Source organism: Giraffa tippelskirchi, chromosome 1, assembly GCF_054371585.1.
Source record: "Giraffa tippelskirchi isolate mGirTip1 chromosome 1, T2T-mGirTip1v1.2.pri, whole genome shotgun sequence".
Classification (NCBI taxonomy): domain Eukaryota; kingdom Metazoa; phylum Chordata; class Mammalia; order Artiodactyla; family Giraffidae; genus Giraffa; species Giraffa tippelskirchi.
In genome coordinates this window covers 194,108,580-194,130,587 of record NC_137275.1, presented here as the reverse complement: position 1 = coordinate 194,130,587, position 22,008 = coordinate 194,108,580, and the positions used below count along the sequence as shown (strand labels likewise).

The window sequence follows — 22,008 nt, the reverse complement described above, 5'->3', positions numbered from 1 at the left end:
AATATCACAATAAAGCAATCACACAAATTTTTTGGTTTCCCAGTCCACATAAAAATTATGTTTACAACTCTACTGTCATCTGTTAAGCATGACATAGCAGTATGTCTTTAAAAAGTACATGCCTTAATTTAAAATCACTTTATTGCTAAAAAATAGCAAAACAATCACAACAGTAACACCAAAGATCACTGATCACCATCACAAACATAGTAATAATGAAAAAGTTTGAAATATTGTGAGCATTACCAACATGTGACCCAAAGACACAAAGTGAGCAAATGCTGTTGGAAAAATGGTGCCGATAGGCTTGCTCAATGAAGGAGTGCCACAATCCTTCAATCTGTGAAAAACACAACAGGCAAAAGCACAATAAAGTGAAGCACAACAAAACAAGCTATGCCTGTACTTTGGAGAGTTGCGTAACATTTGCTGATATAGATATGAAAGCTCATTTGGGGTAATAGGATCTGAGATTTCAGGGGAAAGAACATGAGGTACTGGGCAATGAATAGACATATGGCTGCTAATGCCTTCTTGGTCCAGGCTCAGTGACAGCTCTGCACTCAGGAAACTTCTTAATCCCAGACAAACTGGGACAGCTGGTCACCCACATCAACCTCTGTTCTTGCAGAACCATCCCCATGCTAAACCTTTCCCCTCTTTCCTTCAGCACTGCCTTCACCTTGGCAGGCCTGCAGGCTGGGCCTTCTCCCAAGCACAGGAAGGATGTTATTTTACACGGGAAAGGCAACTTGGCGACTTAGCCCCAAGGTCAGGCCTAATCAATTCTCTCCCAGGCCTCCCACAGCCCCAGGAAGCTCACCTTCCTCTGGGAAGTCCCTACAAATACTTGTTGATGAGTCAGAAAAAGCATTTGGCTTTTTCTTCAGATTTTTTTTTTTATGGTATGCTATTGTTCCTACACCTTTTTATTGTTTTCTCACTCATAGACTCCATTTACCTCCAAATTACCTCGGCCAACTGCTATGCTGAATCTTTTTTTAAACTACTAATTTGATACTTTGGTGTTGAAATAACTAAGCCATCTCTGAAAGGTCCAGTGTTTACAAACTGAGATAGAAATATGTTCCTATCATGAATTGAATCCAGAATTACAAAAAATAAAATCACAAAGGAGGAACTTGCTGTTCAGGCCACACCACTGTCTTCAGACCTCCCCAGCACCACCACCACCAACAACAAGAACAACACCTGTCCTCTCCCCCAGGGCATCCTTTCTGCCAAAATAGATTCCCCGTGGGAACATTAGTGAGATGAGCCCCTTTAACTCCTTGAAGCTTTCAGGAAGGCTCTGCCTGTCCATTAAAGCCAATAAAAGCACATAAATGAGTGCATTCTGAATAATGGCACAAAAAGTCTTTTACTATATATTATTAATAGATTTTTCTAAATTAGATCCTGTACAAATTGTCCTCAGTCATTCTGTGTCTCTGCTGGCAGCTTGTTCCTGGCCATTTAGCTGGGAACAGAGGGAAAGGGAACAATGGAGTAGGGGTGGTGAGTGATCCAGACCACAACCCAGTGTGGTCCATGCAGGGTAGAAACTGCTCCCCGTAGAAACACAAGCTGCATGGAAGGCATCCAAAGAGCATCAGGAAAAGAAGATCTAGAAAAAGACAACCTTCATTAACACAGAAGTAGACTAGTTCCAAAGTCTAATCTTTGTATAATGATTCAAAAACCTATAAGTAAAATAGTCATTATTCTAAAAACTAAATGCATGAATGCTTGCTCTATAGGAGGCATTGTTTAAGTACCTACTGTGTCACTACTATGAATAAAGACCTGAGGTTGCTTGCGGTTAACCTTTATCCAGGTTGCTCTGATAATAAGTAGTGAAGTCTATGTCTGTTGAATATCACAATGACAAGGATATCTGCCAGTGGTTATCAGTTTCTTGATCTAATTATTATACGTTTCCTCCCCAAAATGTCATTGCTTCTCTAGAAACTGAAGTAAGGAAAGCCCATCATAGCAGGATTTTTTTTTTTAAGTTTCCTATGAAATACACTCAAGTTTATACTGAACAAATTAGAAGAGACTGTATGTAGATGAGGAAGTTGCCTGATAAAAGTGTTATGTATTCAAGAGAAGTTTCCAGTATTTTGATGACATTTCAGAGGGGAAAAAGGAGGCAGAAAGAAGGAGTTTGATCTGAAACCTACTAGTACTGCTGGGATCAGTGTTAACCTGTGGCCACTCTTGTCCTCCACCCACACCCAGGTCCTGCCCATTGTGATTTTCTTCAGCACTGTGATGTCCATGTTGTACTACCTCGGGTTGATGCAGTGGATCATTAGAAAGGTACCGGGACTAAAAGGAAGTGGGTGACAGGTGTAGAGCTGATTATTTCAGGGACAAAGTCTTGAATGTCTTTTATCTGGATTTTTACAAAGTGCCTTTCCCTTCGTACCAAAATCCACTCCCACCTCAAGGTATTAGATTCAAACCCAAAAGTCCTCCATAGATCTACAGAGGGAATTTTATCTCCAGGACGTCTAATAACGCTGTGACTTGCGACTCCCTGGACATCTTCATGAAACCTCAGCAGTTACTCCTTTAGCCAAAGAATTGACTTCAAGAAGTCGGGACCAGATTGTCATTTCATCTTGACTATCCACCCATGCCTTACACAGAGTCACTGCTTACCCTCAGATAATAACCCGAATGGATCCTCCTTGTCTAGGAGTTGCTAGAGAATCAAAGGAAGAAAGGAAAACTGCTCTTCTCTCATGAGGGAGTTTTGTCAGCATGCAAATTTTTTTTTTTTAGGTCTGAAAAGTTCATCTCAGTCCTGCTGCCCCAACAACAGTCAGTCCTACATCATGTTATATCACAAAACCCAGTAATTTGTAAGTTAGTTTAAATGCACTCAAGAACAAGGCAGCATATAGAGGTTTTGGGCACAGCCACAACCCTCCTTTGATCCCTGTAAATAAATAAATTGGAGAGAGAGCCAGAATACCAGCAGGATTAAAGGTTTAAGCAAGAGCGCCAGAGTGCATAATTTTCTGACTGTCCATTTAAACACTTAGTATTCCTGTGTTTCATGTCGAAGCAGGAAGGAAGGAGAGAGGATGCAACAGAAAGTCCCCATTCTCAGGTGGGCACCACAGTCTCTGGTTGGAAGAACCACTACAAAAGTGGGACTGTCAACCATGTTTGAGACTTAGGTAGAAAAGGCCAAACCTCAACTACATCCCATTACTTATTAACTAAGCAATCTCTGACAGAACAACTACTGTTCCATGCCTTGGCTTCCTCTTCTGTAAAATGTGTCTAACTATAGGACCTCCCTGAGAGGGTTTTATAAGGATTAAATTCATCACTAGAACAAAGGCTTAAAACAGTCCTTGGAATGCTGTGAAGACTGACATGACTGTTAGAAAATATTATAATTTATTACTCAAAAAACATCAAGACATTACAAAATAGACATTTCAAGAGACATTCATTGTATAGTATTCAAAGAATATACAATGACTCAACTTCAGTTCAGTTCAGTTCAGTTCAGTCACTCAGTCGTGTCCGATTCTTTCAGACCCCCTGGACTGCAGCACGCCAGGCCTCCCTGTCCATCACCAACTCCTGGAGCTTGCTCAAACTCATCTCCATCGAGTCGGTGATGCCATACAAATGTCTCATCCTCTGTCAACCCCTTTTCCTCCCACCTCAATCTTTCCCAGCATCAGGGTCTTTTCCAATGAGTCAGTTCTTCATATCAGGTGACCAAAATATTAGAGTTTCAGCTTCAGCATCAGTCCTTCCAATGAATATTCAGGACTAATTTCTTTTAGGATTGACTGGTTTGATCTCCTTGCAGTCCAAGGGACTCTCAAGGGTCTTCTCCAATACCACAGTTCAAAAGCATCAGTTCTTTGGTGCTCAGCTTTCTTTATGGTCCAACTCTTAAATCCATACTGGAAAAACCATAGCTTTGACTAGATGGACCTTTGTTGGCAATGTAATATCTCTGCTTTTTAATATGCTGTCTAGGTTGGTTATAGATTTTCTTCCAAGGAGCAAGTGTCTTTTCATTTCATGGCTGAAGTCACCATCTGCCGTGATTTTGGAGCCCAAAAAGCAAAGTCTGTCACTGTTTCCATTGTTTCCCCATCTATTTGCCATGAGGTGATGGAACTGGTTACCATGATCTTAGTTTTCTGAATATTGAGTTTTAAGCCAACTTTTTCACTCTCTTCTTTCACTTTCATCAAGAGGCTCTTTAGTTCTTCTTCGCTTTCTGCCGTAAGTGTGGTGTCATCTGCATATTTGAGGTTATTGATATTTCTCTCGGCAATCTTGATTCCAGCTTGTGCCTCATCCAGCCCGGCATTTCACATGATGTAGTCTGCATATAACTTAAATAAGCAGAGTGGCAATATACAGCCTTGATGTACTCCTTTCCCAGTTTGGAACCAGTCTGTTGTTCCATGTCCAACTCTAACTGTACTGGAGTGGGTTGCCATTTCCTTCTCCAGGGGATCTTCCCAACCCAGGGATTGAACCCAGGTCTCCCACATTGCAGGCAGACACTTTAACCTCTGAGCCACCAGAAAAGCCCATTGACTCAGACTTACCATTCAAGTAAGATTTGATCAGCTTGCTTTATGCACTATATAATGAAAACGCTAGGTGGCATTTTGAGGGACTCCAAGGAGCTCCAGTCCTTTCTTTCTCAGTGCAGAAAGAATTCAATGAAAGGCATGATTTATTAGAATACGACACTTATGAGTTTTACAAGCAGACAGGCAAGAAGGCAACACGCCCTGAGAAACTAGTGGGCTACAGTCTTATAAGCAAAGGAAAAGTGCAGAGAGGGAAAAGACCATGTTCTTCCTCATTCTTGAGTAGACACCATGCTTCCATCATCAGCTACTCCTCCATGCTTGGCAGAGGAGTTTTTTGCCCCCACTGGGTCAAGCCAAGACTATCATAGCACTACGGAAAATTATTTCAGATCTCAGTACAATGAGGGTCTTTCACTTTGAAGTGTCACCTTTTCATAAATTATTGTTTTTATGTGTGCAGAAAGCATGTTACTGAACTCTCTGGGCAGGATGTGGGTCTCATGCCACCATTGTTTTATTGTTTTGGGGCATGTCTTGTACTTCTGTTGCAGGGTTTGTTGCTAAGCAAGCTTGCTTGGTTTTATGCTTAAGCAAATCTGCTTTCCTGAGTAATCATTAACTTACAGAAGTCTCCTTTTTTTTTTTTCTATTTGCAATCCCTTAGTGAGATTTGCTGTTTAATCACCTACTTTGTCCCTTTATTCTGTCGCTATCAATAAGGTATATATATTCAAGTTCAGTACAATTGTTGAAGTCCTCAGTATTTTCCTCCATTTTAAAGATTTTTATCTCTACTTTGAAGTTCTGTATGTACAAACAGTTCTTTACTGACTTTATCCTTTTTTGCCTTTTAGGTTGGATGGGTAATGCTAGTGACTATGGGAACATCGCCTGTTGAATCTGTAGTTGCTTCTGGCAATATATTTATTGGACAGGTAAGTTGCAATATCAAAAAACAAAACATCTGCTAAAATGGATACTCTTTCTAGAAAGAGAAAAAAAAATTTTTTAATGACAGTGTTATTTCCTTTACTGTAGGAGGAAGGTATCAAGATAAGGAATCCTCAATATTAATAATGTACGGGCTTCAAGAGTAGAGAGAGAGACAGAGAGAGAGAGCTCTTCTAAAAGAGTCCATGCCCTAGTGTGGAATTTGGGTTCTTGGAAGTTTATGGAGAGGAAGAAAAACTGAATCATTTTATCAAAGCATAGGGCTTCTCATATATAGATTCTAACAAATCTTTTCTGAATTAACTGAGTTGTTGAGGTTTCTGACCCACCTGTCAAAGGCTAGCAGCTCATCTACTCAGATGGAGTTCACCATTTGTCTTGAAGCTGCAAATATGTAACAGGCAGCCTCACATTCTCTAGTATTAATAAAAAGCTTGTGGCAATGAAAGAGACCAAGAAAGCCTTCCCCCCAAGAACCATGCAGCCATATCGGTACTTAAGTTCATTCTCAACTTATCTGAACCATCCAACAGTCTCTTTGCTGAGCCTAAAGAATAATGCTGATGAGCAAAAGCATTTTCACCTTCCTTATCCATCATATGCATTTTTGCCCGAAGTCCATTTAATCAAAGAAATATGTTGCCAAGGGGCATCTCTCAAAATGGCAGCATTCCTAAGGGGTATGTAAGTAAGAAATCCTCATCACTTAGGATACATAACTTCAGGCAGAATGGAATCACACACCAAGGAAACCAGGTATGAATACTTGCTAGCATGCAATGAAACTGAATTTGAAGCAAAAATCAAGTCACCCCGAAAAACATATGGCCCCAAATTAAAAAGCTTACAATTGCTCCAGGCGGCTGAGCCTTCTGATTGGTAAGCCTATCTTACTAGCCCAGAGCAGAGTCTTTAGGCTCATACCTTTTTCCCTAGTAGTTGAAATTATTATAATTATAGCCATAAAATCCCTCAGAACTAATTAGGGCACCATCTTGAGTTGATTACTCCTACCTGCAGGGTAAGAGGGCTCCTGTACTGAGTTTCTATTTAGTCCATAAATTGAAGCTCAACACACTCAATCTTATAGAACAAGTAGAAATAATGAGGGGAAAATTGTAAAATTGCACACATGCTCCTGTGGTGCTCAATTTGATACTTAATATGTACTTAATATACTAAAAGGACAGCTATTATTTATGGAGAGTCCCACACCGTAGGCCACCTGCCTTCCTTAATGGAACTCAAACCTTTATAACTATACTCTAATCGATTCCTTTCCATGCAACTGGGGGTGGTTCTCTGATTTTCAATTAGGGAAGGGCCCATGGGCATCTGTCCCTGTTATTGCTGGTATTTTTTAATACTTGTGTCTTTGTTTCCCTATGGTATCAGCAAAGAGATTAGGGTATGTTGAGATGAAGCTGGGAGATGGGAAGTCACAGAGGTTTGGGAATCATAGTTCCCAAGGCCAGGCCACTGGATAGAGTTACTTGGCCCACGGTTGTCCAGCCTTAGAAAAGAGTACCAAGTCATCAGAGTCCAATGCTAGGGTAGGCAGGAGCCTTACATAAACTGGCCTTGCAAACTTCACACATGACTCTGTATATACACTGCCCTAGAGTCCAAAAGACCCAGACATCGATGGTATAGGTTCTTAAACATGAACACTCATCAGAACCACCAGCAAGTTTGTTAAAACACTGCTGCTGGACCCAGCCCTAGAGTTTTCCATTAAGTAATTCTGAGAATTTGTGGTTCTAACAAGTTCCTGAGTCAAGCTGATAGAACTGGCCTGAAGTCCACTCTTAGAAATATTGCTGTAGAGAATGGAATTTTGAGTAGTAGCCTCTCCTCCTCACGAAATGTTTAATCTGGTCACTTTGTATTTCCAGACTGAGTCTCCTCTGCTGGTCCGACCGTATTTACCATATGTCACCAAGTCTGAACTCCACGCGATCATGACTGCTGGGTTCTCTACCATTGCTGGAAGTGTCTTAGGTGCATACATCTCTTTTGGGGTAAGAATGTTCCGGGCTTAACTTACAGAAAAATTCAATCTTTTTTTTTTCTTTGCTGTTGTTATTTCAGTTGTTTCCTTTACTACTGCTGCCAGATAAGGAGGCAAAAAGAGTATCCCTTTTTGCTGTATAGATGGTCACAGTTCCTTTGGCATTTGAATAGAGTGACCCCAAAGAGATCTGGTGTTTCACTTTCATATCCAAGCCACCTAAACATGAACTATATCCAACCATACCAGAATGAAATCTGGCTTTTCAATCATAACCTCATATTATGAGGTTACTTCAGGTGAAAATTTAATACGTAAAAAAAAATTTAACTATTACAGACATTAGTTAAAGGCCATCTAGGTCTGCTGCTGCTGCTGCATCTAGGTCAGGGATTAGCAAACTGTGGCCCAGGGGCAAATTTAGATCACTTCGGGTTTTTTTTTGATAACTACAGTTTAATTGGAAGCCAGTTATTCCTGTTCATTATCTAAGCAGCATTAAGATACAGAGTTGAGTAGTTGTGGCCCCAAAAGCCAAAACTATTTACCCTTTACAAAAAGCTTTTTCTAACTCCTGATTTACAGCAGAGATTCTCAAAACCTACCTCACATTAGAATCACCTGGGAGCTTTTAAAAGCCCTAATGCCCAGGCCCATACCCTGGACTAATTCATCCAGAATCTCTTGGGATGAGACCCAGGCATCAATATTATTTTTCAGTCCTCAGATTTCATTGTATAGCCCAGTTTGAGAGCAGGTGGTCTATGGGATGGGGCTGAAGAATGTTATGGTAACTGGTGCACATGCCTCGAGCACAGAGCTTACAGCCTCCAGTGGAGAAATGGAATAACATAGCAATTGCATGGTCCAGCTGATGAGGAATTCTTACAAGATAGGCAAGTTTCATTCCAGGACTTCATCCAAATCTTACAGAGCCAATCAGTGGGAAGAGGCAAGACAAAAAGGGTGAAGACCTCAGGAACAGCAGTTTGACTCATGCCCCAGATGGATCGCTGTAGGAATTCTGCCTATGAAACTGTGCTGGGTGGAATGCGAGTGGGGAGGGAGGAGCAGATTCTATAATTCTGGAAACACAGGGAAGAGAATCCAGAAACAAGATAAGGTTGTGGGAGGGAGGGGGAAAGAGTTTAAGCAGAACTGCAGTGAGGAAAACAAAAACAACTCACAGATTAAAGGGACTCTGAATAAATATCAGGGACTATGATATTATGTAGAGGTACAAAGGACATCAGGAAAGCAAAAGGAAGATGGAGAGGGGTGTATTCATGCCTGCACCCCAGATACCCATCACCTAAATTGATGACATAATGAAACAGCTTTAGGGGCTATTTGAACATTCTAAAGAACAACAGAGAGGTAGAGTTTGAAAGTTCCTACAACACAGGATTAATTCTCTTCTGAAATTTTGGTTTGTGCTACTCCAAGAGGATGTGGTCAGTTGATGCAATGTCCTCCCTTCTCTCAAGTTGATGCCCAGGATATGGCTCATTGAGCTTTTCCAAGCTTCCAAAGAAACACTGATTTCTGGCACAGAATCAATGCCCGCCCATTGCCTCCCTTGTAAGGCGTTTGGGTCATTCATTCTAAACACAACAGAAAAGCTAAACCTTAAACTGGTCTTTCTCTTGAAATCACAGGTTTCATCCTCTCACTTGTTAACTGCTTCAGTTATGTCTGCACCTGCGGCATTGGCTATTTCTAAACTTTTTTGGCCTGAGACAGAAACACCTAAAATAAACCTCAAGAATGCTATGAAAATGGAAAATGGGTAAGTGGGACAAGTCCACCTAGTTCACCTAGTTAATTACCACCCAAGTAGGAGACTGGAGGTGGGGGAGGAGAGGTTCACTCCAGTCCAAATTCAAAGTGCAGCAAAAATTTTATTGTCAGAGAACACAGTGAATTAAAGTGAATTTAACTTTCCATAACTATGTAGACTTCATCCAAAATATCTTCTTTCAACACTCAAGGAAATCTCTTCTAACTACCAGTACCTAAATGTCAATACATTTCCTTGACTGTTCAGTGTAGGTATTTCATTTAATTAACTTTTTTTTAGATTGAAGTATAATTGGTTTGTGATATTATATTAGGTTCAGGTGAATAGATAATTAATTTTAAATATCATATAGAGTTCATTGTGGTTCCCCTGGTAGCTCAGTAGTAAAGAATCTACCCACAATGCAGGAGACACAGGAGACATGGGTTTGATCCCTGAGTCAGGAAGATCCCCTGGAGAAGGAAATGGCAACCCACCCCAGTATTCTTGCCAGGAAAATCCCATGGACAGAGGAGCCTGGCAGGCTGCAGTCCACAGGGTCACAAAGAGTCAGACACGACTGAGCAACTGAACCCACACATAGTCTTCATTGGGCCATTATTTAAGACTGTTGGAAAATCAGAGGATCACCATTTCCAGAAGTTTCTTATATAATAGGGATGATGAGATGTGATATTGGTATTCCTAATCCTTCTTAGGTTCATTTACGTTTTGCTCTTTTTGAAAGAAAGAGAAAGGGGTGGAAAAAAATAAGGAATTCAGAGTGTTCAAAAGTATGTCATTAAATAACAGAATTTATTAACCAATATGTTTCTGAGATTCATCCATTGTACATAGAGAATCATAACCATGAGTGGAAAAGCAAGTTGCCAAAGTATATATATGGAAAATGTGGATTTCACTTATAAAGCTAGCAAAGGTGTAAACAACACAATATATTATTCAGGGGTAAAGAAAATTAAAAAGAAAGGGAATCTTAGCCAAATGCTAGTGGGCCAAGTACCTCTGAGATTAGAAGAAGATGTGATTAACGAGGGGGTGCTCAAAGCTGATGTGACATTCCATTTCTTAAATGAGGTGATGGATGCATACACAGACCTTCCTTGAATTGTTAGTTCTTATACTGTGAATATTTTATAAATATTCTCTGGAAGCTACTTCTAATCAAATATAATTGTTTAAACCTATAATATTTTATTATTTCCCAATTTTTTATTATAAATTATTTCCCCAAATTAAAAGAGTCGTATAACACTTAGACACTCATATGCCCATCACCTACACTCAAAAACTAAATCCTTCATGATTTCATGGATTTCAGGTGAGTATTTCAGCCAGGACATGGGTCTGAGAGTTTGTCTCTCCATTCGAATGAGCTCCGATTATGCCATTTCTAAACCTATGATGTCCATCCACTGACAATCCTTTAGTAATTCTGGAATTGCTATTTTTTGATAAAGTGATTCAAGGAATCTCCTAGAAGCTGCAACACAGGGAGCATCCTCATCCATTTCCCTGGTGGCGAACATCGCTGTAAATTTGATTGCCTTCCTGGCCCTGCTGTCCTTTATGAACTCAGCCCTGTCCTGGTTGGGAAACATGTTTGACTACCCACAACTGAGTTTTGAGGTACAATTCTATCATATTCCCCCTCCTTTTCATTTCTGCCAATCTTTGTTAATAATAAAACAGGTTTATGAACTGTCTATAATATACTCTAACTGGCTATAGCTCATTCTTCTACCATGCACAGACTTACCAGGAACCCCCCAAATTCCCACCCCTCTCTCCTCCTTCCCCCAACACAGAATCATTCATTCCCGACTCCTTCCCCCAAATCCTTCCTTACTTCAAATGACCAGTTTCAACCTTTACTCCTAAAGAATAAAGAGAGGCTAGAGGAGGCACAGGGATTTCTGTGCCTAAGGACACAGAGGGGATGGGAACAATTTGGTCACAGGCATGAGGCCCAAGAACTGGAAGCAAATCACTGCTCTAATGAGGTCTTCTTCTTTTTTTGTAGGTAATATGCTCCTACATCTTCATGCCCTTTGCCTTCATGATGGGAGTAGACTGGCAAGATAGCTTTATGGTTGCCAAACTCATAGGTTATAAGACATTCTTCAATGAATTTGTGGCTTATCAGCAACTCTCAAAACTGATCCATTTAAGGCAAGTGGGTGGACCCAAATTTGTGGATGGTGTGCAGCAATATATGTCGGTGAGTATATTCCTTCCCCATATACTTCAACACATACATACATTCATCAAATAGCTGCTGGTGCCTCTGTGTGTCAGGTACCATGCCAGGCATTTGGGGTACATCAGAGAAGAAAACAGGCCCCAAATCTTTGACTTCACAATCGGGTTGAGTTAATCACAGGGTATGCGTGTGCACATGTGTGTATGTGATTGTGTGTAGAAAGAAACACGCTAATCTTTACCACTGTGATCATTTACTTTTGAGCCACTATCAGTGTAAATCCATGAGCTGGGATTAGAACCAATAGCTCAACTGGTAAAGAATCCATCTGCAATGCAGGAGATCCCAGTTTGATTCCTGGGTTGGGAAGATCTGCTGAAGAAGGGATAGGCTACCCACTCCAGTATTCTTGGACTTCCCTGGTGGCTCAGCTGGCAAAGAATTTGCCTGCAATGCAGGAGACCTGGGTTTGATCCCTGAGCTGGGAAGATCCCCTGGGAAAAGGGAATGGCTACCCACTCCAGTATTCTGGCCTGGAGAATTCCATGGACTATATAGTCCATAGGGGTCGCAAAGAGTCAGACATGACTAAGTGACTTTCACTTTCACTTCACTTTCACATCAGATATTTATGGCATGTCTTCTTTGAGCACTGTGCTATGGATGGCTGCCACAGTGTTAAATGAGTGATAAAGCCTCTGTTCTCACGGGACTCATCATCTAATGATCATGAAGTTCTCTTTCTTCCTGTTTAAGAAATTGTTTGATCTCTGAGAAATTGCCTAAGTGCCGCCTAGTGCCTGGACATATTAAAGAGTCAGTGAGACACAACAACTATCCTCCAAGTGAATGAGGGAAGAAAAAAAGCTCAGGCCCTACAATTATGTCAGGATTTCAGGTCCATAGCCTGCAAGGAGATGCTCATGTCTACTTGGCCTTGAATGGGATGAGGCAATCTGGGTGAGGCCGTCACTTAAGCCATATTTGCACCTGAGTCTCCAGCTTCTACTTTTCTGAAGAACAGAATTGTCACACATGGAAACTCTGAGGGAAATGGCGAACATTTCCTACCACCACCATTACTCATCAAAACAATCTGCTTGGAATTAATGTCCTAGGCACATATTAGGCTTTAAAGGGAAAGGGGAGGAAAAGCATGCTGTTCAAGGTTCTAACTGAGACTGCCCACCTCTGACCATCTCTCAGCCTCCCAAACACCAAACACGCAGATTACTCCCACGTGTTACACAAATATACCAGCATACTCCAGGGGAGTATTGATTTGAATCTGTGGTCGGGGGCATTTTGACCCACACATCTGAGATGAACAATAGCTCTGCAGGTCTCCTGTTTCTCAAATGTTCATTCTTCAACTGACCACGCAATGGAGCTTGGCCAAATGTCCTCATCGTTTGGATGCCGCCAAAACTAGCTGGCTTCCCTGCCAAAAGTAAAGAATAGGCTAAATTAAGTGAAATGTTTTCCGTCCCCTACTGCCAGTTGCCTGGAAAAAGTAGTTTTGTTATTAAGCAAAGTGAGCTCTCAGTTCTGGCTGTACTAAGCAGGTTTGTGAACAGGTTATTAAGAGGATAGAAATAGAACAGTAGAGCTGATTTAGGTTGGGAGTGAGCCCAACCAGGGGCAGACTCATAGGAGGATATTTGGAGATAGGAACTCAATAGTTTTTGCTATTGTTGAGTCACAAAGGGGACAGCATTTTGTTTTTCCAAATGTCTTATTTCCAGTCAACCAAATGGGGACGAGTTCTTACAATTTCTGTTTACCAACCAACAAGTGGTGGGAGTGTCCCACCATCTCCTGGAAAAGGTACAACGTAACTAAAGCATACAACCTGGGTCCATAAGGCAAAAACCCAGTGTTATCCATTGAATTATGCACACTGATGACCTTCATCTAAGTGTTCAGAATGTACAGATGGCCAACTGACACATGGAAAGATGCCCATCACTAATTATTAGAGAAATGAAAATGAAAACTGCAATGAGCACAACCTCACACCAGTCAGAAGGACCATCATTAAAAAGTCTACAAATGACAAATGCTGGAGAGGGTATGGAGAAAAGGGAGCCCTCCTACACCATTGGTTGGAATGTAAATTGGTACAGCCACTATGGAAAATAGTATGGAGGTTCCTTGATAGCTCAGTTGGTAAAGAATCCGCCTGCAATGCAAGAGACCCCAGTTTGATTCCTGAGTGAGGAAGATCTGCTGGAGAAGGGATAGGTTACCCACTCCAGTATTCTTGGGCTTCCCTTGTGGCTCAGCTGATAAAGAATCCACCTGCAATGCAGGAGACCTGGGTTTGATCCCTAGGTTGGGAAGATCCCCTGGAGAAGGGAGAGGCTACCCACTCCAGTATTCTGGCCTGGAGAATTCCATGGACTGTATAGTCCATGGGGTCGCAAAGAGTCAGACATGACTGAGAGACTTTCACTTTCACTTTTCCTCAAAAACTAAAACTACAGTGACCATATAAACCAACAATCCCACTCCTGGGAATATACTCAGAGAAAAGTGTAATATGAAAAGATACATGCATCCTAGTGTTCATAGCAGCATTATTTACAATAGTCAGGACATGGAAGCAATCTAATTGTCCATCAATGGATGAATGGATAAAGAAGATATGGTACATATACACAATAGAATACTACTTAGCCATAAAAAATAATAAAATAATGTCATTTGCAGCAACGTGGATGAACGTAGCTATTATCATACTAAGTAAAGTAAGTCAGAAAGAGAAAGACAAATACCATATGATATCACTTATATCTAAGTGAAATCTAAAATATAACACAAATGATATTATTTATGAAGCAGACATAGACTCACAGACATGGAAAACAAACTTACAGTTACCAAAGGGGAAAGAGAGAAGAAGGGATAAATTAGGTTTGGTATTGGCAGATAAAAACTACTATACATAAAATAGATAAACAATAAGGTCCTACTGTATAGAACAGCAAACTAAATTTATACCCTCTAATAAGCCATAATGGAAAAGAATACATATCTGTATATAATAAATATATATATATCTATATATCTGGATCATTTTGCTGAGCAGCAGAAACTAACAAAACAGTATAAATCAAATATATTTGTTTTTTAAAAAAAGAAGAATGCATATGTAGCATGTTACCCCCAGAATGAGCTCTTCATCACGCCATCATTTTCACCATCTTCATTTTCTTAGAATAAAGATAATACTTTGCATGTTTGTTTGTTTACACATAAAACGTACCATGGTACAGAACTCAAAAGGTACAAGAGGTGTACAGGGAAAAGGAAGTCATCCTCCCTATTTCTCTACCATTCAGCTCCTCTCCACATTTCACATCATGCTCGCTGTTGTTAGCAATGCTCTTTGCCCTTGGTAACGTATCTTGGATGCCTGTGACACAATATGAGCACATCATAACTTATTTTAACCAGTCCCTTGTTGATGAACACTAATACAATTTTTTAGCTATTAGAAGTAATGCTACAATGACTGTCCTTGTACCTGTGGCACCTTTGATCCAGTACAAGGAAAGCTGAAAGAAGTATTATTAATTTCCTAGTACAGTGCAGCTCTTTCTATCACATAACCCTCGGTCAAAGGCTACCTGGAATCATCCCAGCCTTCTTTTCCTCTTATTGTAAGACCCTACATGGCCACATCTGTGTCCCTTCTTCCCATAGATCCTCAGAAATGAGAAGGGCATTTTAAGCACTTTTTGCCATCTCCTTCCCCATGGTCTCTTAACAAGCTTTCCTATTTTTGAAGCCAACGGAACTAAATGAAAAAGCAGTAGACTGAGCAGGGGACAAGAATGAGCTTTTCCACAAACAGTGGACTGCTCAAATACTTGAAATATTTTTTTTTCCTGTCTGCATGATGATTGAGAATATCAACAAAGGAGTTCTCAGAAATTGTGAAAGAGAAGAGGAGCTTTATAATCAACAAAAAAACTTACCATTACCACTTGAACCTTGAATGTGAGCTTTTAAAAATTCAGTTAGTGAAAAAAAAAAGGAGAAAAAAAAAGGCACCACTACTTTTGATAGAGTGTTAGCCTGGTTTGTTCTTCAAACCAAATCATAGATTTTTCAGGATTTTGGTAAAGAAAATTATTGCCTTGGTCATGTGGGTGCCTTTGCCAGATTGGCTGTGCCTCTGGTAAACAACTGAGCCCACTGAATCTTCCAAGCCTCCTACAGTCAGCTCCTCAACCTGAGGAAGATTATCTGGACTGAGCAGCATGTCTTGTCCATCGAAACAGAGGAGGAGGGTCACGCTCATGCTTCCAAGAATCCACCTGCCACCTTCTCATCTTTCCCTGTGAAAAGACTATTCACTCTCCTGGTACCTAATATTCCTATGATCTGGTCAGAGCTGAGGAAAAAAGAAAGGCAAGCACACACCACAGATAGCTGAAAGGAGCCTCTCTGCTATCTGTGAACTTCCTTTTTACTAAGATAATTCCTTTTCACTGAAGTATAATTTACATACCAAAAAAGGCCTATATTTTGATAAATCTGTCACCTTTGTAACCACACCCACAATCAAGATAATGAACATTTCCACCACACCTAGAAAACTTCCCTTGGCCAGTTGTCAACAAGACCTCATCCCATCCCAACCCAGTCCCAGGAAACCAGTGATCTTTCTCTCACTATAGATCATTTTTGCTTGTTCTAGAATTTCATATAAATGGATTCAGGATTCATGTTGTTGCATGTGTTAGTTTTTTCCTTTCTATTGCAGAGTAGCAACCTATTTTATAGATATCCACACTTCATTTATCCATTTGCCTATTGAAGGACATTTGAGTTGTTTCTAGCTTGGGGCTATTGTGAATAAAGCTGGTATAAATACTCATGTACAATCTCCTTGTAGGCATACGTTTTTATTTCTCCTGGGAACATTCCTAGGAGTGGTATTAGTGATCATACAGGTTGTTATGTTAATTTGATTACAAAAAACCTGCTAGGTATGTTCATATTTTATGAACAGGCTGTGTCACTTCACATTCCCACTAACAGTGTATAAGAATTCCAGTTGCTCCACATCCTTGCCAACACTTTGTGTTGTCCACTTTTTTTGCCATTTTAATGGATGCATAGTGATAGTTCATTGTTTTCATTTAATTTTCATTTTCCTGGTGACAATTGATGTCAAACATCTTCTCATGTGCTTATTTTGGCCACTTGCATATCTTTCATGAAATCTTTTTATCTGTTTTTTATTGGGTGCTTGTCTTCTTAACGAGTTATAGCATTTCTTTATACATTCTGAATGAGTCCTCTGTCAAATAAATGTTATGTGAGTATTTTCTGGAACCAATTTTGTATCATCAGCAGCTAATACTTTGCCTGACACAATATAAAAGTTATCATTGAGCAGAAAATAGCATTTGTAGAGGCCAAGACTACAAATCTAAGAACTTCATGAAGTCTCTGAACCCACATAGCCCCTTTTCCTTCCTCAAAATTCAAGAGGAAATGGAAAAAACAATGGGTGTTTGACACCATACACTGTACATTTATCTGTCGATAGTGATTTCATAGTCAGAATTAGAAGCCCAGTTAGGATATCAGATTTACTAAACTAGATCACATCATGTATACATCTGTGTGTTTATGCTTATTTCCAGATGCGTTCTGAGACAATCTCCACTTATGCTCTCTGTGGCTTTGCCAATTTTGGTTCCCTGGGAATAGTGATCGGCGGACTCAGTAAGTGAAAAGAATATTCTTCAGTAAGTGTAAAGAATATTCTTCACCAACAGATATAGTGTAAACATGCTTCTGATCTCCATGTTGCTCTGTAACATTATTTGTGTTGGAAAAAGAGACACTTCAACAGTGGTAAATTCCTTGGGGTCTATTTTTTCCCCCTCTCTGCAATGTAGATTTGCTGTGTGTATCCTGGCTAACATCAGGAAGAATTTACTCAAATGTACAGATATTATTACCCCACTCAAAGATGACAAATAGATTTCACTTTGCATGCTGATTCCAATAGATTTTCAATGACCACCTGGAGAAGGATTCTGAGGGCCAGTGGAACTTCAATGGGGAAATGCTGTGATTAATTAATTCTGTGCCACCATAGGCAAAGAAGGGGATGGTGAAAGATGAGTTGCAGATATTTGGGATCCCTCCTTGCAACCCATTTGCCTTGCAATGCCCTCAACACACTGTGAAGTCTCCTACACCAGAGAAACTTCTCTGGATATGGAGCTCATCACTTAGCTCTTGAATCTTGAATTTTCCCACTCAGTTTAAAAAAGGAAAAGAAAAGTCAGCTAATCTGAGACTCCAGCCCTAGAACTCTCAGAAGCAGGGAATTTGGAATTTTAATCAATATCCTCAACATTAACCTTTCATACTTTCTTCCACGTTCCCCAGCTTCCATGGCTCCTTCAAGAAAGTGTGACATCACCACAGGAGCAATGAGAGCTCTGATTGCGGGGACCATCGCCTGCTTCCTGACGGCCTGCATCGCAGGTATTATATTGTGTTGTTTGTGTCCTGTCTCCCTGCACTCACAGGATGGCAACTTTGAGGGGACAGTGCCCACCACCTACATACACAGCATACGCTGCTATAGAGAGCTGAGAGGCAGAGCTGCTCTTAAGCATACTGTGATGTGAAACGTGTGGAGTATGGTGGAGAAGCCAAGAATAGAAGAAGAGTTCAGTGATATCATTAATTAAATAAATGGCACTCTGTTCCATTTCTAGGCATACTTACCAGCACTCCTGTAGACATCAACTGCCACCACATTTTGGAGAATGCCTTCAACTCCAGCTTAGTTAGAAATACAACCAACGTCGTATCTTGTTGCCAGGGTCTACTGAGCAGGTATTGTACTTTTGATGATAACTTCTTTATAGTCATCATTAATAGTAAAAAAAAAAAAAAAAGACCATCCACTTATTGTAACTCATAACTCTTAATATAAGACCTTGTGTGGCAGTTCTAACCACCTTTCATCTTTTTATTTATTTATGACTATACTGGGTCTTTGTTGCTGAGCGTGGACGTTCTCCAGGTGCGGCCAGCAGGGGCTACTGTCTGTTGCGGCATTGTGGTGCATGGGCCTCTCACTGCAGTGACTTCTCACTGTGGATCGTGGGCTTTAGGTACCTAGGCTTCCCTAGTTGAGGCACACTAGATTCTAGAGTGCAGGCTCAGTAGTTGTGGCATACAGGCTTAGTTGCTCTACAGCATGTGGAATCTTCCTGAACTAGGGACCGAACCCATGTCCCTTACATTGGTAGGTGGATTCTAAACCACTGGACCACCAGGGGATCCCAAAACACCTTTCATCTTGACTTTTCTCAACTAAGACTGAGAAACCATAACACTAACCAATGCTGCTCAAACATTTTAATATGCCCCCAGCTGTGTATTAGGCACTTTGTATGAATTAGCTCAGTTAAACCTTGCAACCACTGTAGAAGTTGGGCACTATTGCTTTTTTAAGCATTAGATACAATCAGGGCTTGGAGAAACTATGTCACTTACTGAAGCAAAATGAGTGCAAGCAAGAGTAAGATAGAAAGAGCCAAGAAACTTTGAGTCTTTCTGCCCACAGAGCCCAGACCCTTATCTAAGACCCTAGTACTAGTTACTAGGTACTGTCTCCCTTTCAAGGGTATCAAGAAATGCAGGCTACCCTGACAGCATGACGGTGATGAGCCTCAGTGGATGAGGGGCTATCAGTGCCTCATGCCAGCCCCCCAAACCTGTACAGTTTCTATCTTCAAAATCAGTATCACCACTCCATCTGCCCTTTTAAAGTGCAAGTTTTGGGGTTTTTTAAAAAAATAATTTTATTTATTTTTGGCTGTGCTGGATTTTGGCTGTGGCATGGGCCTTTCTCTAGTTGCAGTGAGCAGGGGTGACTCTCCAGTTGCAGTACATGGGCTTCTCCTTTCAGTGACCTCTGTTATTGCAGAGCATCGACTCTAGGGCACGTGGGCTTCAGTAGTTGAGGCTCCCAGGCTCTAGAGCACAGATTCAAGAGTGTGGTATATGAGGTTAGCTGGTCCACAGCATGCAAGATTCTCCCAGCCCAGGGATCAAACCTATGTCTCCTGCATTGGCAGGAGGATTCCTTTCCACTGAGCCACCAGGGAAGCCCCATGTACAAGTGTTTTATAAAGGTTGATTCTATCCTTTATTTGTTTACTTTGGAGGAAATAAGAGGAGTCTTTTAGGCCAAACAGGATTTAAGAGTCAAAACTACTTTGTCCTTAACCCACCCTAACCAGAATGTTAGGCTTCCCTGGTGGCTCAGATGGTAAAGAATCTGCCTGCAATGTGGCAGACTCAGGTTTGATCCCTGGGTTGGAAAGATTTCCTGGAAAAGGGCATCATAATTGACTCCAGTATTCTTGCCTGCAGAACTCCATAGACAGAGGAGCCTGGTGGGCTACAGTCCATGGGATTAAGAGTTGGACACGATTGAGCAACTGACATTAACACTAACACTAACTGGAATGTGAGGGAAGAAATCAGCTTTCTACCCTGTGCTATTTCTCATGTGTCATCTTCCGTTCACCTTCTATTTCTGTCTTTGAAGTCTCAACTAACTGTTTTATTCTCGTTTGCTCCAGCACTGTTGTCAAGGGTCCTGGTGAGGTCATCCCAACCGGAAATCATAGCCTATATTCTTTGAAGGACTGCTGCAACTTGTTGAATCCACCAACATTGAACTGCAGTTGGATTCCTGATGTACTTTGAGTCCAGCCACTCCTCCTACAGAACTCTAAGTACAGGTGCTGAATTTTCTGCTTTGAGGAGAGTGGGGAGAAACAAGCTATTTCCACAGATGGATACTTCTGTCATGGAGTTTCAGCTTTAAAGAAGAAAAACAGGAGTGAATGCTTCAGATCTATAGCATCTTCCTCCTCCCCTTTCTTCTCCTCCCCACTACTGAGAATTACTCATTTTGGTGTCCCAAAGTGACATGTTGTCTCCAAAAATGTTTCCTATCTCCGAAGGAGATTCTGGAGACGATGCAAAGATGCTTTTTAGTGAAATGTTCATCACCAATGATCTTAATGGCATGAAGACCACATTATATGAGGAAACACAAACACTCATGACTGGATTAAAGGGGCTTCGCCCAAAAGAAAGAATGAGAAAGGTTTTGGAATACCTTAAGTAATTTATTTGTATTTTCATTTTTGTCCATACACAAGAGTAATTTTTTAAATCCATGTGTAAATAGTTGATTTGTACGTGTGTTGTGTGTGTATGTGTGGTGGTGATGCAGTGGGGACATAAATGGTATCCACACATCCTTTCCCTCTGTTCTCTATGTTCTGGTGTCAGCCTTCATAAAAGCCTATGGCACAGTGTGAGGGATGCCAGTTATTCGTATGTTGGTTCTCCTCTGTTTGCTATGACTATCATTTTTCTCTCTCACTCTTTTTAACTTTTTAACTGTTTTCTCTTTTTAACTCTTTGCATTTTTCTACTCTGTTTTATTCCTGAGAGTTAAAGTTTTCCCCTTTTCAAATTCAAAACTTAATATTCATTTTTAATAAAAAGTGGCAATATTACACACATACCCCTTTCTCTCCATCCTATTTACTCCAGTCTCTGTCTAGTACCACACTCTGAAATTATTGTTAATGGACTAGTACTGAGGTAGGGAGATATTATTTCTGAGTCATGTGATGAGAATAGATAGTAAGGCAGTAAGGATCGGGCAAATGAGCTGGTGAGCACTTGAGGCTTGCTGCCTCCAGAAATCTTATCAATACTCTGTGAACTTTGTGAGTGGCTCTGGGCTAGCTGGAAGTTTCCCTTTTCCCAGTAAAGCTACTCAGTTGAAGGTCTTGGTAAACAGTGATGTCTTCACCCTTCTTTGGCAGACGTAGATGCTAGAGGGCTATTTATTCCTCATAGTATATCCTCCACCCACCCATAGTCTTCTGAAATGGCAAAGATGGAGTGTCTTTGTGTTTCCTGTGTGTTTCCTTGGCTGTCAACTAAGGTCACCCAGTGCTCACAGAATGTTGCTGTCAGTCTGTGCACCCTGACCTGGTTTCAAGCCAAGGTTGTGAAATGAAGAATTCTGCATTCTGTTTTATTAATCCGAAGTCTCCACCCTTCTTTCTGAGTCTATCTTCACACTGATACAGTTTTCATTAACCTGAAAGTCCTTTTTCAAATACAGTATTATGAGTCCAGATATGAATGTTTCCTAATCTCAATAAAGAGGGACATTTACTGCTTCTTATTCTCATTATTTTCCATTGATTTGCAAACAGACAAGGGGTCAGAAGTGGCATTTCTCTCTCTAATCCAGAAGCTGTGGTTACAAACAAATTCTCTGACACCACAGAAGCCTTACGGTCACAGCTAAGAATAGATTAGAGTCATGAAATATGGAAATTTTTCTTTGATTTTTCTTTCCATT

General features: G+C 40.7%; 1 protein-coding gene across 5 annotated transcripts in view; it reads left to right on the top strand.

Moving 5' to 3' along the window:
• The window catches only part of SLC28A3 (solute carrier family 28 member 3), a 60,830-nt gene extending 40,114 nt beyond the window's left edge, over window positions 1-20,716 (top strand). For all 5 annotated transcript variants that reach the window (XM_081521061.1, XM_081521093.1, XM_081521071.1 and 2 more), the window contains 10 exons: window positions 2,245-2,325; window positions 5,447-5,527; window positions 7,439-7,564; window positions 9,213-9,343; window positions 10,816-10,984; window positions 11,379-11,576; window positions 17,222-17,303; window positions 17,979-18,077; window positions 18,314-18,434; window positions 20,195-20,716. In XM_081521061.1, coding sequence (XP_081377187.1) covers window positions 2,245-2,325; window positions 5,447-5,527; window positions 7,439-7,564; window positions 9,213-9,343; window positions 10,816-10,984; window positions 11,379-11,576; window positions 17,222-17,303; window positions 17,979-18,077; window positions 18,314-18,434; window positions 20,195-20,321 — 1,215 coding nt within the window. In that variant the 3' untranslated portion in view covers window positions 20,322-20,716. The remainder of the gene's footprint in view (window positions 1-2,244; window positions 2,326-5,446; window positions 5,528-7,438; window positions 7,565-9,212; window positions 9,344-10,815; window positions 10,985-11,378; window positions 11,577-17,221; window positions 17,304-17,978; window positions 18,078-18,313; window positions 18,435-20,194) is intronic.
• The last annotated feature ends 1,292 nt before the right edge of the window (window positions 20,717-22,008 follow it).